This window comes from Akebia trifoliata, chromosome 11 (genome assembly GCF_017979445.1).
Source record: "Akebia trifoliata isolate Shusen 1 chromosome 11, ASM1797944v1, whole genome shotgun sequence".
In the NCBI taxonomy this organism is placed as follows: domain Eukaryota; kingdom Viridiplantae; phylum Streptophyta; class Magnoliopsida; order Ranunculales; family Lardizabalaceae; genus Akebia; species Akebia trifoliata.
In genome coordinates this window covers 48,205,790-48,220,076 of record NC_141385.1, presented here as the reverse complement: position 1 = coordinate 48,220,076, position 14,287 = coordinate 48,205,790, and the positions used below count along the sequence as shown (strand labels likewise).

General features: G+C 35.9%; 2 protein-coding genes across 2 annotated transcripts; one reads left to right on the top strand and one right to left on the bottom strand.

Moving 5' to 3' along the window:
* Positions 1-2,221: 2,221 nt before the first annotated feature.
* Positions 2,222-4,429, bottom strand: ABCG10 (ABC-2 type transporter family protein). The gene has a single exon (XM_086459452.1). The coding sequence runs from the start codon at positions 4,162-4,164 to the stop codon at positions 2,329-2,331; it is 1,836 nt and encodes a 611-aa protein (XP_086315578.1). The 5' UTR covers positions 4,165-4,429; the 3' UTR covers positions 2,222-2,328.
* Positions 4,430-8,912: 4,483 nt separating this feature from the next.
* Positions 8,913-14,184, top strand: APG7 (ThiF family protein). Its single transcript, XM_086459948.1, has 14 exons — positions 8,913-9,239; positions 10,542-10,762; positions 10,885-11,076; positions 11,176-11,230; positions 11,313-11,407; positions 11,570-11,778; positions 11,867-11,971; positions 12,055-12,199; positions 12,282-12,440; positions 12,534-12,722; positions 12,816-13,016; positions 13,111-13,226; positions 13,330-13,489; positions 13,806-14,184. The coding sequence occupies exons 1-14, from the start codon at positions 9,101-9,103 to the stop codon at positions 13,974-13,976; spliced, it is 2,157 nt and encodes a 718-aa protein (XP_086316074.1). The 5' UTR covers positions 8,913-9,100; the 3' UTR covers positions 13,977-14,184.
* The last annotated feature ends 103 nt before the right edge of the window (positions 14,185-14,287 follow it).

The following is a 14,287-nucleotide window of genomic DNA, read 5'->3' as shown; positions in this document are numbered from 1 at the left end:
CACCAATCAAATTGTTTCCCATGTAAATCATGCAATTACTCTCTTATTTAAACAAACGCAGTCCCTAATGGGCAATATCAGCCATTTATCATATTGTCTTTGTTGCAACTTATCGGCTTATCGTCTTTAGTATTATAATGAGAGAAGGTGGAGAAAACTCAGAAGTTGTTCAAAACCAAAATTTGGATCTCATAAATGTCCCCTCACCTTCACATTTAAACTTAATATAATCATGATCATTTTGGTCAAAAATCAAGAAAATTGCAACCCATGACCTTATGATCAAATTGGTTAGTTTTCAAAATTACAAAACGCTTTAATCAATATTTTAAATTACAAATAAGCCCCTTTTATTCGACTTGCACATAGGACCTTCTAGTTGGTAGTTGAGGGTAATTTTGAGGTACCCCTTCAGATTTTGACAAAAATTAGAGATACAACCAATCTTTTTAAACTGATGACATGCCTTGTCTTTGATCTTCATAAGAATCTAAAATTAAGTAAAAATATGATATCCCATCTTTAACCTCAAGAGTTAATTTCCTTTCAAATCTCATGAAGAGGAAAAAATATGGTGAGAAAATGATTTCTTTTGAGAAGTGTAATTTTCAGTTGTATGATTGCATATTTTTCTTAGAATTCATTTTCCATGGAAAGAAAATTTTCATTTTAGGAGAATTTTTCTTTCTAACTCAACCAAATGGGAAAATGAATTTTAAATTCCCTATTGTTATAGTCTCAAAGATGAATTTTTTTCATCCACCTCCTTTACTTTGATCTTCCAATAATGTAAAGTGACTGAAACGTCCTTGTGTGGTCAACCTCATGTCAAAAACACGTTATTTAATTTTTACCAAATCATGAGGAGGCACTTTAAAATTACCTTATTTGTAAAATTATCGTTTAAGAAATCATTTTCTTTTTGTTAAAGATCTTTCTATATAGTTTCAAGCACAGCACCAAACAAAAAATTGAAAGATGTGCTGTAGTGACATTAAAATTAACATTGTTTCACACATCGCTGATGTGGAAGAGCGCACATAACCATAAATGCTTCTCTTCTCACTCGCAGATGGATGAACAACATCTAGGGTTCTATAAAAACATCCACGTTAGTAATGTGTGAAATGATGTCAATTTTAATGCTACTTCAGCCTTTTCCTATTGAAAATTAAAGACCTTGGTGCACAGACCCGATTTGAAAAATGGAAAAATTACTTAAAGACCCAACGAAAGGATTTTTTTTTTCTAAATAGTCATTGAATTTTGGACGGCAACTTGATAGTCCATTTAATAAACTTTGTATTTCTTAATGATCCCTCATTATTATGGAGCTCACCTCTTTTTATGTATTGTTGAGGTCAACAATTTTATTATCGAGCTCACCATTTTTATCTGTTGTTGAGCTCACCACTTTCTATTTATTGTCGAGTTCACCAATTTTTATTGTTGAGTTCAACAATTTTTGTTATTGAACTCAACAATTTAAAAAAAATGTCAAACTCGACATAACAACTTGGTTAGATGATTTCAAATCAAAAGAACCATCCTTGATCATTTTTCATCTAAGAACGAAGCAAAAAAAGAATTAATTGAAAAAAATCCTAATTCTTTACATGTCTTTAAAATGCTTGGAAAAATCCTTGGGAAGGGTTTATTATTCTTTCTAAAATCCTTTATGTCAAGATGGAGTTTCGAAACTCGATTTATATGCCGAAAATCCAATATTTTTTGGATGAAAATGGTGAATTCGAATGATTAGGACACATTCGACGTTTCAATTATGAGAAATGTGAGGAGTGAGGTTGAAGGAGTGATTACAAAGAAAAGTTTTACTAAATGGACTATTCAGAGAAGCCCTAAAACTTAGGTGCTATATATTTAGAAAGAAATCCCTCCACCCCAAGGTCCTTTAAGTAATTTTACTTTATAAATGGATTCAACTGTAATATTCTAAGATTTTCAATGTATTGGGGTCAATATTTCATTTTGAGGCTAACAAAACTTTCTCCCAAAGATCTGGGATCAATAAAACTTATCATATTTCGTTATTCAATTGTACCAATCTATGTCTTTTGTCATTGAAAACGAGTTTATGTCCACTTTTATTATCTTAATTCATGTACTATTGACCTTCTTTTAGGTCAGACCCAAATAAAACCTCTCCCTTCCCTCCTTCACTCAAAACATCCAAATGAAACAAACATTTGTGAAAATAATCATAAATCAATTGAATTACAGTAAAGATAACTTATTTATAAAAAATAAGAATAAAAACTAACATTTTTTTTTCTCCCCTCTTTTCATTTGATGGGTAAGAAAAATTCTCTAGACTTTGGTCTTGTAACATCTGACCCATAGAATTAAAAAACACAGTACTCTATACCCAAATATGAAACCCAACATGACACCTAAATTGCTCCATTTCTGTGACTCTATCACACCTTGCTGTCGCAAGAAACCATCTCCATAAAGAATACATTCTCCTCTCTCACTTTGCACACATCTCCTCCTCCCTTTCTCTCCTCCATACTCATTTAACATAAAACACTCAAATGGGTACTTAAACAAACTCAAATAGTGCATGAAAATCCAATACGTTGGTATGTTCTTCTTCGATATAAAATACCCCGAAAAGAGGAAAAATGAACCCATAAACCCAGCAATCAATGAAGTCCCCATGATGAAATTTGGCACGAGAGCACTGAAACAGGCAACGAAAGAATTTGACATCAAGACAACCATCCAAACCACTAGAGAGAAGTAGAGAAACCCATCGATATCCCTCCTTAATCTGACAAGCCAATAGACGGGAGTAGTATAGAGAAGAGCAACGGTAAGCAGGAATGGAAGGAAGACGAGGGTGTTCGCTATAACATAAGAAGAAGCTCTGTAGGCACCTCTTGAGGTCTCTTTCATTAAAATTCTCCTCTCTTGCAAGAAAATTGGTAAGCCTTCTGTTGTGGTAGAGAGCAAGAAAGTAAGGGTGAAGGCGAAGAATCCGACTTGGGTTTGTAATGATAGCTGCCCACGATCATTGGTAGCATTCATGAATATCGTCCCTAGCACGAATCCAGCCATTAGTGACTGAATCATTCTTGCAGCAAATAATTGATTGGTTCTAAATATGTTGTTGCAGAATCTTTGGCTTAGTATTAAGACCTCTTCGTATCGAGAATTTGGATAGACCAAACTCTTTGCTTTAACAAACTTTGATTTCGAAATTCTCATCAAATCTTCAATGTAGTTTTCATTATCTTTGTCCTCAAGAAAGTTTTGGTCATCGTGGGTTATGGAAGTTTTGATAACTAGGCTTTCCATGGAATCGATGGCGAATTCAAGCACATTGACATGCCGAGGAATGTAATGGCCAGCAACCCTAAGACGCTCTTCGAGAAACTGCGGTGACCCATGGTGAAGAACAATTCCATTTGATAGCAACACGAGGTGATCGATAAGTTCAAGAATCCGAAAACCAGGTTGATGGATAGTTAAGACAATCGTCTTACCTTGATTCACCACCATAGATTTAAGCAATGAAACAACATGAAGAGCCGAAGCTGAATCCAATCCCGATGTTGGTTCATCGATCAAAAGAATAGCCGGATCATGGACTAAATCCACCCCGATCGAGACCCTACGCTTCTCACCACCTGAAATCCCACTACCAATTCTCGAACCAGCGATATGATCCAACCCAAGCTCCTTCAAGAGTTGCCAGACTCTACCCTTTGTCTCATTACGTCCGCTGCTTAGCCTTAGACGGGCACTATACATAAGCGTCTCTTCAACGGTAAGCAATGGAAACAAAGCATCGTCTTGTGTGACATACCCCGAGATCCTCCGAAAATGTGTAGCATCCATTGGCGAATCGTTCACTAGAATCCAACCCAAGACTCTACTTTGTGGTATCATTCCGGCGAGAATTTCCAATAACGTAGTCTTCCCAGCCCCGCTAGGACCGGCAATTGCGGTGATCTTCCCTGGTTTAACTTCACAACTTACACTCTCTAAAATGTACTTACTAGGATTAGTAGTCCTCCCACAGCAAACCCAATTGAAATCATCAATTTGTCTGCATAACTTGTAAGAAATTTTCTTGGTTTCTATTTTATATTGGGTTTTTCGGCCACCCGAAACTGGAGTTCTTACTGGCAATTCCATGGAGGAAGGGAGGGAGTGATAGAGAGAAACAGAGAAAGATAGAGATCAGGAGAGATGTGAAGTAAGGGGAGGAAAGAGGAGATGAGCTAACACACCAAACAGGCTATTTCAATACAAGTTAGCTCTAATTATGTTACTTTTGCATGCATGAAGTTCAGCTTGACTTGGTTTCTTTCTGAGTTTTTGAGGATTTCTTGTGTTTTGGATTTGGTGTAAGGAGTTTGGAGGTTTCAAACCCAAAGAGATGGCAAAGCTATTCAGGTGAACTGAATATTGACTAAGTATGGTTGGTATTGGTGGCCTCACCAGCTCCCCCAACTGACAGCTGTGTAGTTTCTTCTCTCACAGCCCTTACATGGTAGTTTGGTAATTTCAAGAAATGTGAGGTTGTCTTTTGGAAATATAGATCCTATACTTCAGAGAGTTAGGTAGCTATGTGGCCACCCTTTCATGTCCACACACTCTATGGACCCACATGGAAGATCATCCCAATTGATGATTATTTTATATTTTTTATATCACAGTGCCCAAGATGTGAAACCCCCACTAGAGTGAAACTCGGATTGGACCAATTGAAAATTTGTTAGAAAATTGGGTTCAAAGAGAAATGGGTGATTTGAGTTGGTGGGTCCGAAGAATATGTCTTGTGGCCCAGAATGGAGACATAGAGTTGGTTAGCTATCCAATACCCTGGAGTACAGGATCATTATTGTTATATGCCCGTTTACATTTTCCTAGAAAACGCTCACGCAAGCCTAGATTTCTATATGGGGAAAGTCTGTTTCATTATTTCTTATTTCCTAGTTTGTGTATTTTATTACCTGTTTTAATATAAATTAACACGTGGCATGATCCAAGGCGAGAGACGTGGCACATATGATCTGTCATTGTCTCTAACTACCAGCAAACAGGAAGGATGCTTAGGAGATGAAGAATTTACCTACTATAACCTAAAAAGTGATTAAGGGATAGTCTCCACTTTAGTTGAATGCATGAACAAGATTCTTGATTGGTATTGATTGATTAATCCTAACCATCAAAAGTACCATTTGAGCCTCTAAGAACCCCTGATACCCTATATATTCCAAATGGTCCCTAAGTTTAGGGCAATATATAAATAGTTCATTTAGCAAACTTTTTCTTTGTCCCGGGATCTCATCATGTTAAAATGCCTTTGAAATACCCAAACTATCATTTTTCTCATCTTCTTCGCATAGTTAGGTTGTCGATTTTTTATTTCGATGTTTTATTAAAAAATGATAATTTTTTTTTTTACATATCATTCTCCTACGATACATGCATCCTCTTTGGGGTGAACGAGGTAAAAGTATTTAAAAAAAAAAAAAAATTAGAGAGGGATTATTAAAAAAAATTGAGATTAAAAAGATAAAAGATGAAAAATAATAAAATAAATTAAAAAAGTAAAAAAGAGAAACACATGTCAAATTAAAGGGGTGAAAAGTAAAAAAAATAAAATGGGCCATACAAAAATTGTACCTGAACGAGATGTTTGTAGTAATCGTGGACCCTACAATTATGTTTTGTTATATAGATAATGCCATGGCCCCACATGCCAAAATTATAATAAGCTATTGTTTATTTATTTTGTATATTTTTTTGTTTATGGAGATCAACAAAGCAATCATTATCATGATATTTAGTGAGTACATTAGTTTAAAGGATTAAAAATAGGATCCTCCAAGTAAAAGGAAATATATATGAAACAATCATTCGAAATATAATGTTGCCTCACTTTAGGAGTCACATGAGTTTGAGTTTGAGGCAAGCTCCTTACATGAGAAGCTATGCGAAGCGTGTATAGATACGCACATCACTGAAGTCACAATTGACTTTAGAGTCGTGCTGAAGTGACCTCAAGATTGTATCTCATATCGCACATCTTGACGTGAAAGAGTGTAGGAATCATAGATGCTTCTTCACTCATATCTCGATGAAAAGCATCTATGATTTTCATAGACTTTCATGTCAAGATGTGAGATGGTCACTTCAGCATTATCCTATAGGCGGATCTTTCATTAGACCTATCCCAATTAAGTTTGCAACAAAGCATTTTCACAAGGTGAAAGAAAATTAAAGGTTCTTTTTTTATTTAAAAAATGAATTTTTGCTTATACACATTTCACCAAGTTTTTCTTAGAGTCGTGATAATCTTATTATCCCACGTGGCACACTCAATTGACTCTCCTGATGTGACAAGTTTAGGATCGTAGATTTGTACACCTTGGGATACACAATTCCCTCAGGATATACTTTTTATGGGGAAGTGCAATTTTGTATCTTGAGATGTACATATCTATGATTTCCAAACTTGTCACGTCAAGAGTTGATTGAGTGTGCCACATGGAGAAGTCAGATTATTACGATTCTTTTTCTTATTTTAGTAACTCACTTTAAACCCATTTTATGAGTATAAGTAGTTTCCCAAGAATTGCAGCCCATAAAGAAACCGCCATCAATCAAGTAATCCACATGAGGCACCTTGACAACCATCTTTAATCATGACCCCTCACCCTTTATTTGTCCAATGATAGACTTAAATGTGTACTTTTCCTTGAAGATGAGTTTACTCCCATATATATATTTAACTTTATCAGTTGAATTCATAATTGTAGCTTGTTATAAACAAGATTTTTGAAAAAGTTGTTCTAAATTGACTTCCTTTGACACTGAACTCAATATTATGTTGACGTAGCAATGGGCAAATGACAATAGATTTTTCCCTCTAGATACAAGGAAAATAGATACAATGTTAACATGACCTATCATGTTAGAGCATCTCCAACAATTTTCTTTAAAATAAAGAACATCTTTTGTATAAAAATAAATAATAAAAATAATTTTACGGAGAAGTAAGTTTGGCATTTTCCTTTTTGAAAATAATCAGATTTTCATGATTCTTTCTGAATGTTTCAATATGTACCCCATTTTCGATATGTATTAATTAACTTTGTTTCGAAACAAAACAATGCAAGGTAATAAAAGAACTAAAAACTTTGATGTCTTGATTATGAAACGTTTGTGAGAAGAGAAGATCAGATAGAAAGTAGTTTTTACGAAGAAGAGTTGAGGTTGAATCAGAATATTTAGTTGAATAATGTTGAAGTGACCTCAAGATTGAACCTCATATCACACACTCTAACAGAAAAGTGTATGAGAACCATAGATGTTTTTTCTCGAGATACAAGTGAAAAAGCATCTATGATTCTTATCCACTTTCATGTCAAGATGTGCGATATGAGGTTCAATCTTGAGGCCACTCCAGCATGACTCTATCTAGTTTCATAATCAAGGGTTAGGATTGCAGCTTTGGAACCTTATGACATTCCCTTTTCCTCAGGAAAATCTCCAATTAATTCACAACTCAAACTTTCCCAAAATAATAACGTGTTTTAATAAATATTTATTATTTTTATAGTAGAACTTAATTATTGAAAAAAAAAAAAAACTACAAGCAATGAAGAAATATATTAAGCAAACTAGAAATACTTTCTTAAACATTAAAAAGGGAGGCGAGTTTGATGCAACACTTCGCCCAAATGGTTTCAAAATTTGTTCGAGACTGAGACATATCATCCGAGTCATCTCGATATTAGGCATGAACGAGACGAATGGACAAGTCAAATTTTCAAATGAGATTTAATACCCCATGTGCATTTTTAAATTTTATTGGACGAGACATCTCAAACGTATTGGAAAACTCGTCCGAAATGACTCGATATCTAGCATGGACAAGACGAAATGCAAAACTAAGTTTTAAAACCATGCGCCTCATAGAGATGTGTAAAGTCACACATACGTGCCACGAAGTCACACATGCATACCACGTCAGTTTTCAATCCGAGAATTTCTGATATACCCACAATAAATGTAGTTAAATTGACCTAAATGGCCTTCATCTTGAACATATTGTGAAAAAACCTCCATTATTTTTTCCTCATCGAAAACCAGTCATTTTCAAGTTTTCTTTTCTTTTCTTCTTCAACCTTAGATTCTATCAATTTCAATTTTCTAATCTCAACCCTTTTTTTTTTTTTTTGGGCTAGAAAACTGCATAAATTTTGATATAAATTTTTTTTTGAACATTCTCTACAAATATTGATTTTTGAAAGAAATAAATTTTTTGAAAAAAATAAAAACGTTGAAGTTTTACATAGAAAATTAGAAATTTTCTCGAATGAACTCAAAATGAGGTTGAATCCATGTATAATATAGATAGAGATTGACTTACTTGATAATCTGCATTTAGAAAAGAACTTTGAATTTAGATTTTTTTTTCCTAAAAATTAAAAATGAGAGCATTTAAGTAATTTACTACCAGAGACTCAATGTTTTAACAAATGCATAAAAAAACACACAAAAAGGATTAAATAGTTTTCTTGAAATTATTGTATTTTATTCAAATCTTCAAATGTTTTCAACTTCTTTCCTTTAAAATTCCTAATAAAATCGACTTTTTTAATAATAATATTTTTAAGTTTTGAAGAATCGGTTCATGAGAGCCGATAATTTTTATGGTTGAACCCTTGATTTTCACAAAAATCGAAGGTTATTTATAAAATATTGGTTCAGAGTGAATTGAACCGATATTTTTTCAAAATCCGGTCGGACCGTCGGTTCAATTCGGTTTTTAAAACACTGATTGAAAGTTGAAACAGATATTGTGCGAAGTCTTCGAATCAATCAAACTCGCCTGCTTTAAAAAGAGACCGATTCCATAATTTTTGCAAAGTACTTCGTTCGAACGTCTCAAACGAGTTGCATCTGGTTACGTAGTACAGAAACGAGTTAATGATCTACCTGGTTGACCCTGTTTGAGTTTCGAGTCGAGACGACGACCCGCTGATAAAGGAGCAAAGCCGATCGAGAGCTGAGAAAGAGAGAAGAAGAGCTGAAGAAGAACGAAGAAACCCTAGCAATGGCGGAGAACGAGAGGGGACCTGTTATTCTTCAGTTCGCGCCCTTTCAGAGCTTAGTTGACGAGGGTTTCTGGCGAAGATTATCTTCTCTGAAGCTCGATACATTAGGGATAGATCAATCTCCCATTAACATCACTGGTAAGCTTTCTTTCACTCGCTCTATCTGTATCTCACTCTCTATTATTTATTATTTGATTTTTAATGATTCTTGATTGCTGTTGATGTTGTTTCCATCTTTTGTGGAATCTTGATCTCTGTGGTTTTTCGATGTAGTTGGCGTCTTAACTATTTTCGATTAGTTATTTTTGTCGAGATTTGTTAATGAATCGAGGATGCGAGGGAGATTGCATGAAAATTGAATTCAATTAGTTTTTTTTTTTTTGGATTTTCTGGGAAAAAAGATCACTCTTTTCTGTTTAAGCTGAAGATTATTGAAGAATTGACGTGTGATGTTTGTTTAAGATTTCTAGAATCGTAGGGTTTAATTTGGGATTTAGTGTTTGTTGAAATAAATAAATTGTTATGAAATAATTTGATCCAAATAGAGTGTAAATTCTCCAAATATAAGATTAAATATGAGTTTTCAAGAAAAATTCTAAAAATTTAATCTTTATATTGTGAAGCTAGGACTTCATCATAAGGTTGGATTATAATTCAAACGGGTTTGAGACATTGGGACGAGAAGCATTGCATCCCTCCGCAGATTGTAACGGAACACATAGAAAGATGAATTAATTACGTGATTTCTACAATTTATATAAAACTTACATTTATTGAAAATTGGTCCTATCTCCACAATTTTTGAATGGGTTTAACCAAAATGATAAAAGATTAATGGTATTTTGGTCTTTTGGGATCATTTCCTTTTTTTGTTTAGTGTTTTGGGTTGTTTCCCTGTTCAATTCGATCCCTGTCCGAGTCTTGGCTTCATTGGGGCTCCTCTTTTGGCGAGGCTAAGAGGATCCTGTGGAACATTACTCCTTTTGCAATCTGTTGGACTCTTTTGCAATCTGTTGGACTCTGTGGAAGGAGAGGAATAGGTTCATATTTGAAGGGAAAGAGCGTCCTATCCAGGATTTGATTCTCTCAGTAATCGCTTATTTTACTGGGGTATGTTTTTTAAGGTTTTTAGTGGGTTCTTTTTTGAAGATTTCCTTGTAAGATGGGATAGGGTTTGTAGCCTCATAGTGGTTTAGTCTTGTAGTGTCGTGAGGCTTTTTGAGTTTTTCTTTGTATTTGGGCTGGTCACCTCGATCACCCTTTCTCTTTCTTTCTTTCTTTCTTTCTTAATAAAATTCTTTGCTTATAAAAAAAAAAAAAAAAAAAAATTGAAATAGAGGGTGGTTTGCCTTGCTCTTAAGTTTCTTTATAAGCCCACTGCCCATTTTTTTACTACTTTGGCGTCTTGGATTGTAAGATGCAAACTGAACTTGTGTGCAGGTTTCTATGCACCGTGCTCACATGCCCAAGTTTCAAATCATTTAACACTTCTTACCGAATCTTTGCCACCTGAATCTGGTGAACAATCATCATCGGAAGCAACAATAATTCGTGGTAATAGGAACCGATGTTCTGTCCCGGGCATACTTTACAATACAAATACATTGGAGGACTTCCATGCCCTTGACAAACAAAGCCTTTTGAAGGCAGAAGCAAAGAAAGTACGCTTTACAGATTATTCTCTACTCTTCGTTTCAAACAATCCTCTAATATGATAGTAGAATAGCCCTAACGTATGGTTTGAAGTCTCACTTCCAAAGCTAACAGTGCTCATTACCACTAGATTTGGGATGATATCCGTTCTGGAAAAGCAGAGGAAGAGAGTGCAGTACTTTCAAGGTTCCTTCTAATCTCGTTCGCTGATTTGAAAAAGTGGAGGTTCCATTACTGGTTTGCTTTCCCTGCTTTGGTGCTTGATCCTCCAGCAACCTTGATTGATTTAAGGCCAGCTTCGCAGTGCTTTACTCTAGAAGAGGTGCCAAGGAGTTAAATGTTGTTGTAAATATGTTCTGTTCATCTTTATCGATTACCTTCTGTGTCTTTGTAATGCCAACTTTGTTATTACAATTAATAGGTGGAATCAGTGTCGGCAGCTTGTAATGAATGGCGTAACACAAGTTCAACAGCAGGTCAGGCAGTTGCTTGTGTTATTTATGCTTTGATCTTTCACATAATCTCTACAGCTTCACATAATCATTGGAACTTTTGCAGATGTGCCGTTCTTTCTGGTTAGCATAACTTTAAATTCCCATGCAACGATTAGGCCTCTGAAAGATTGGGAGGCCTGTCAAGGTGACGGTCAAAAGGTTTGTTCACACCATTTTGGCATTGCAGGAAACTTTATTCTATATCTCTACTCATTGATTAATATAAGACAGTTATCTTGTGTACCTTTACTTATTAATTCTGTATGTGAAATCAATATTCAAAGCATAATTAGTGGGTTTTATTGTATATTGTGTTGGCAGATTCTTTTTGGTTTTTATGATCCATGTAATCTTCCGAACTATCCCAGTTGGCCCCTTCGCAACTTCCTTGCACTTATCTGTTCAAGATGGAATATGGAGAAGGTTCAGTTTCTATGCTATCGAGAAAAGCATGGATTTGCAGATCTGGGGTTGTCACTTGTTGGTGAAGCCTTGGTTTCCACTCCACAAGGTAGAGCGGCAAAAAATGGGTAAAGGATCTGTTCTGATTGTTATCTATAGCTTCAATTGGTTTCCATGGCCATTCCCCTCCTAAACTTTGAGTATTAATTGTTTTAGGCTGAATGATCCTCAATTTGTTCCTAATGTTGTGGGATGGGAACTAAACAAAGGAAAGATGGTATCCAGGTGGATCACACTTGCTAAATCCATGGACCCAACGAGGTATATTGTTTATGCATTTTCTTAATAAAAGTCTACTGTTTCTATTTTTCCCATTTTTAAGCATTTGCCGAAGGCTTTCACAGGTTAGCTGTTTCCGCAGCGGATTTGAACTTAAAACTCATGAGATGGCGTGCTTTGCCATCTCTGGACCTAAAAATCTTGTCTAGCCTTAAGTGTCTTCTTTTAGGAGCAGGTACGCTAGGCTGCCAGGTTGCACGAATGCTCATGGTGAGTACTTAAAAAAACAATTTAATAAAAATATTACTCCATTCTATTTGTCAGGAGATGAAAAAACTATATTCACTTGCAGGCTTGGGGTGTCCGGAAAATTACGCTACTTGACAGTGGCCGGGTGTCTATGTCTAACCCATTGAGACAATCTCTGTATACATTTGATGACTGCCTCAATGGTGGTGAGTTGAAAGCCATGGCAGCTGTTCGAAGTCTCAAGCAAATATTTCCTGCTGCGGTATTTTCTCTTATCCTGTATTGCTTTATAGGCCAGGCCCACCAGGGGAATGCGACTTTTATCTAAAACATACATCGGTTTGATATTTTTAAGGAAAGCGAAGGTATTGTGATGGCGATTCCAATGCCTGGACATCCTGTGCCGATCCAAGAGGAAGATAGCGTGCTCGAAGATTGCAGACGCCTTCATAATTTGATTGATTCTCACGATGTAGTTTTCTTGTTGACTGACACAAGGGAAAGCCGATGGCTTCCAACACTTCTTTGTGCTAATGCAAACAAGGTTTATCTGCATAATTTTTGTTGTGGACATTGACTGGCTAAGTTTATCTTCTTGGGTTGTGTTTATAAAATTATAATCTGTAATTGTGTGCAGATTACCATTACTGCAGCTTTGGGGTTTGACAGCTATGTAGTTATGCGTCATGGAGCTGGTCCTCTCAGTTTTTCCCCTGATGTTAATAATGAAGCTGTCGATGCTTTGTCTGCTAACACAGACAGCTTATCCACAGAAGATAGAGATGGAGGACAACGGTTGGGTTGTTACTTCTGCAATGATGTCGTTGCACCTATCGATGTAATTTTTCTTAATAGCTTTATATGTGGTATTCTGGCATACTTGAGCCGAAGCTATACTACCTGTATCAATAATTACGCTGTTTTTTGTGCAGTCAACTGCCAACCGCACATTAGACCAGCAATGCACTGTTACACGTCCAGGGCTTGCTCCAATTGCTTCTGCTCTTGCCGTTGAACTATTGGTGGGAATTCTTCATCAACCCGATGGGTAAGCCTTGGAACTATGCGAACGAAAGCTGCTCTGTTGTTTTGCTGTCAGATTAGATTTCCAAATCGAAATAGGGTTTTCATACTCGGGTGTGTGTTTGCAGTATACTTGCCCCAGGTGAGATTGCCACCACCTCTTATAATGGGAACAGCGAGCAACCTCTTGGTATCTTACCCCATCAGATCCGAGGCTCTATTTCTCAGTTCTCTCAGATGACGCTCGTAGGTCACTCCTCAAACAGTTGTACGGCTTGTTGCAGCACTGTAAGTCTCACCTGATCTCAAATTGTTATCTTTAGCAAAGAGAGAGAATCATTCACAAATCCGTTTCTCATGCCTCAATGGTGAGAATCTTTTAGTTGATGTCATGGCCATCGAGTTCAAGCCTTGTTTTGTGCTGATAAGCATGATGAGTAACAGACTTCAATACTTACGATTTCATGTTTGAATTATCTGCTTGAAACCAATCCATCTAAAGTTCCTGTTGGCTTCTTTTTATCGCCCAAGTGTTCATGCACGTCATTAGTACCGGGCTGTGAAAGCTTATTAGCATTGCTCATATGTATTTTTATGATTTCAGGTGGTATCAGAATACAGGAAAAGAGGAGTGGAGTTTCTCCTCCAAGCTATTAACCACCCCAACTATTTAGAGGATCTCACAGGGCTTACAGAGTTAATGAAGTTGGCAAATTCCTTCGAGCTGGGTTGGGATAACGAGACTGACGATGATGAAAATGATACTGAAATCTGATGACACTGTTTATCTTTAGTTTATACACACTATTTATTTTAATTTATACAAAACAATTGTGCATAAGTTATTAGGAAAGTAATTAATTTGCCAAATTTCTTTTAGCGTTTTGTTTTCATCTTTAACAAGCAACGCTATTTTGTAATGTGTCGTATATCTGAAGATCTCAGGATGTCTTAGTGACTATTAATGGGGGAAAAAAAAAAGAGGCATTTTCTGGATGGTTGGTGCAATTTTGTTTGTTGTTTCGCTGTGTATCGAAATGTTTGTAATCAGGTTTGATCTTCCTGGGCCGTGGCTAGATTTCTTTA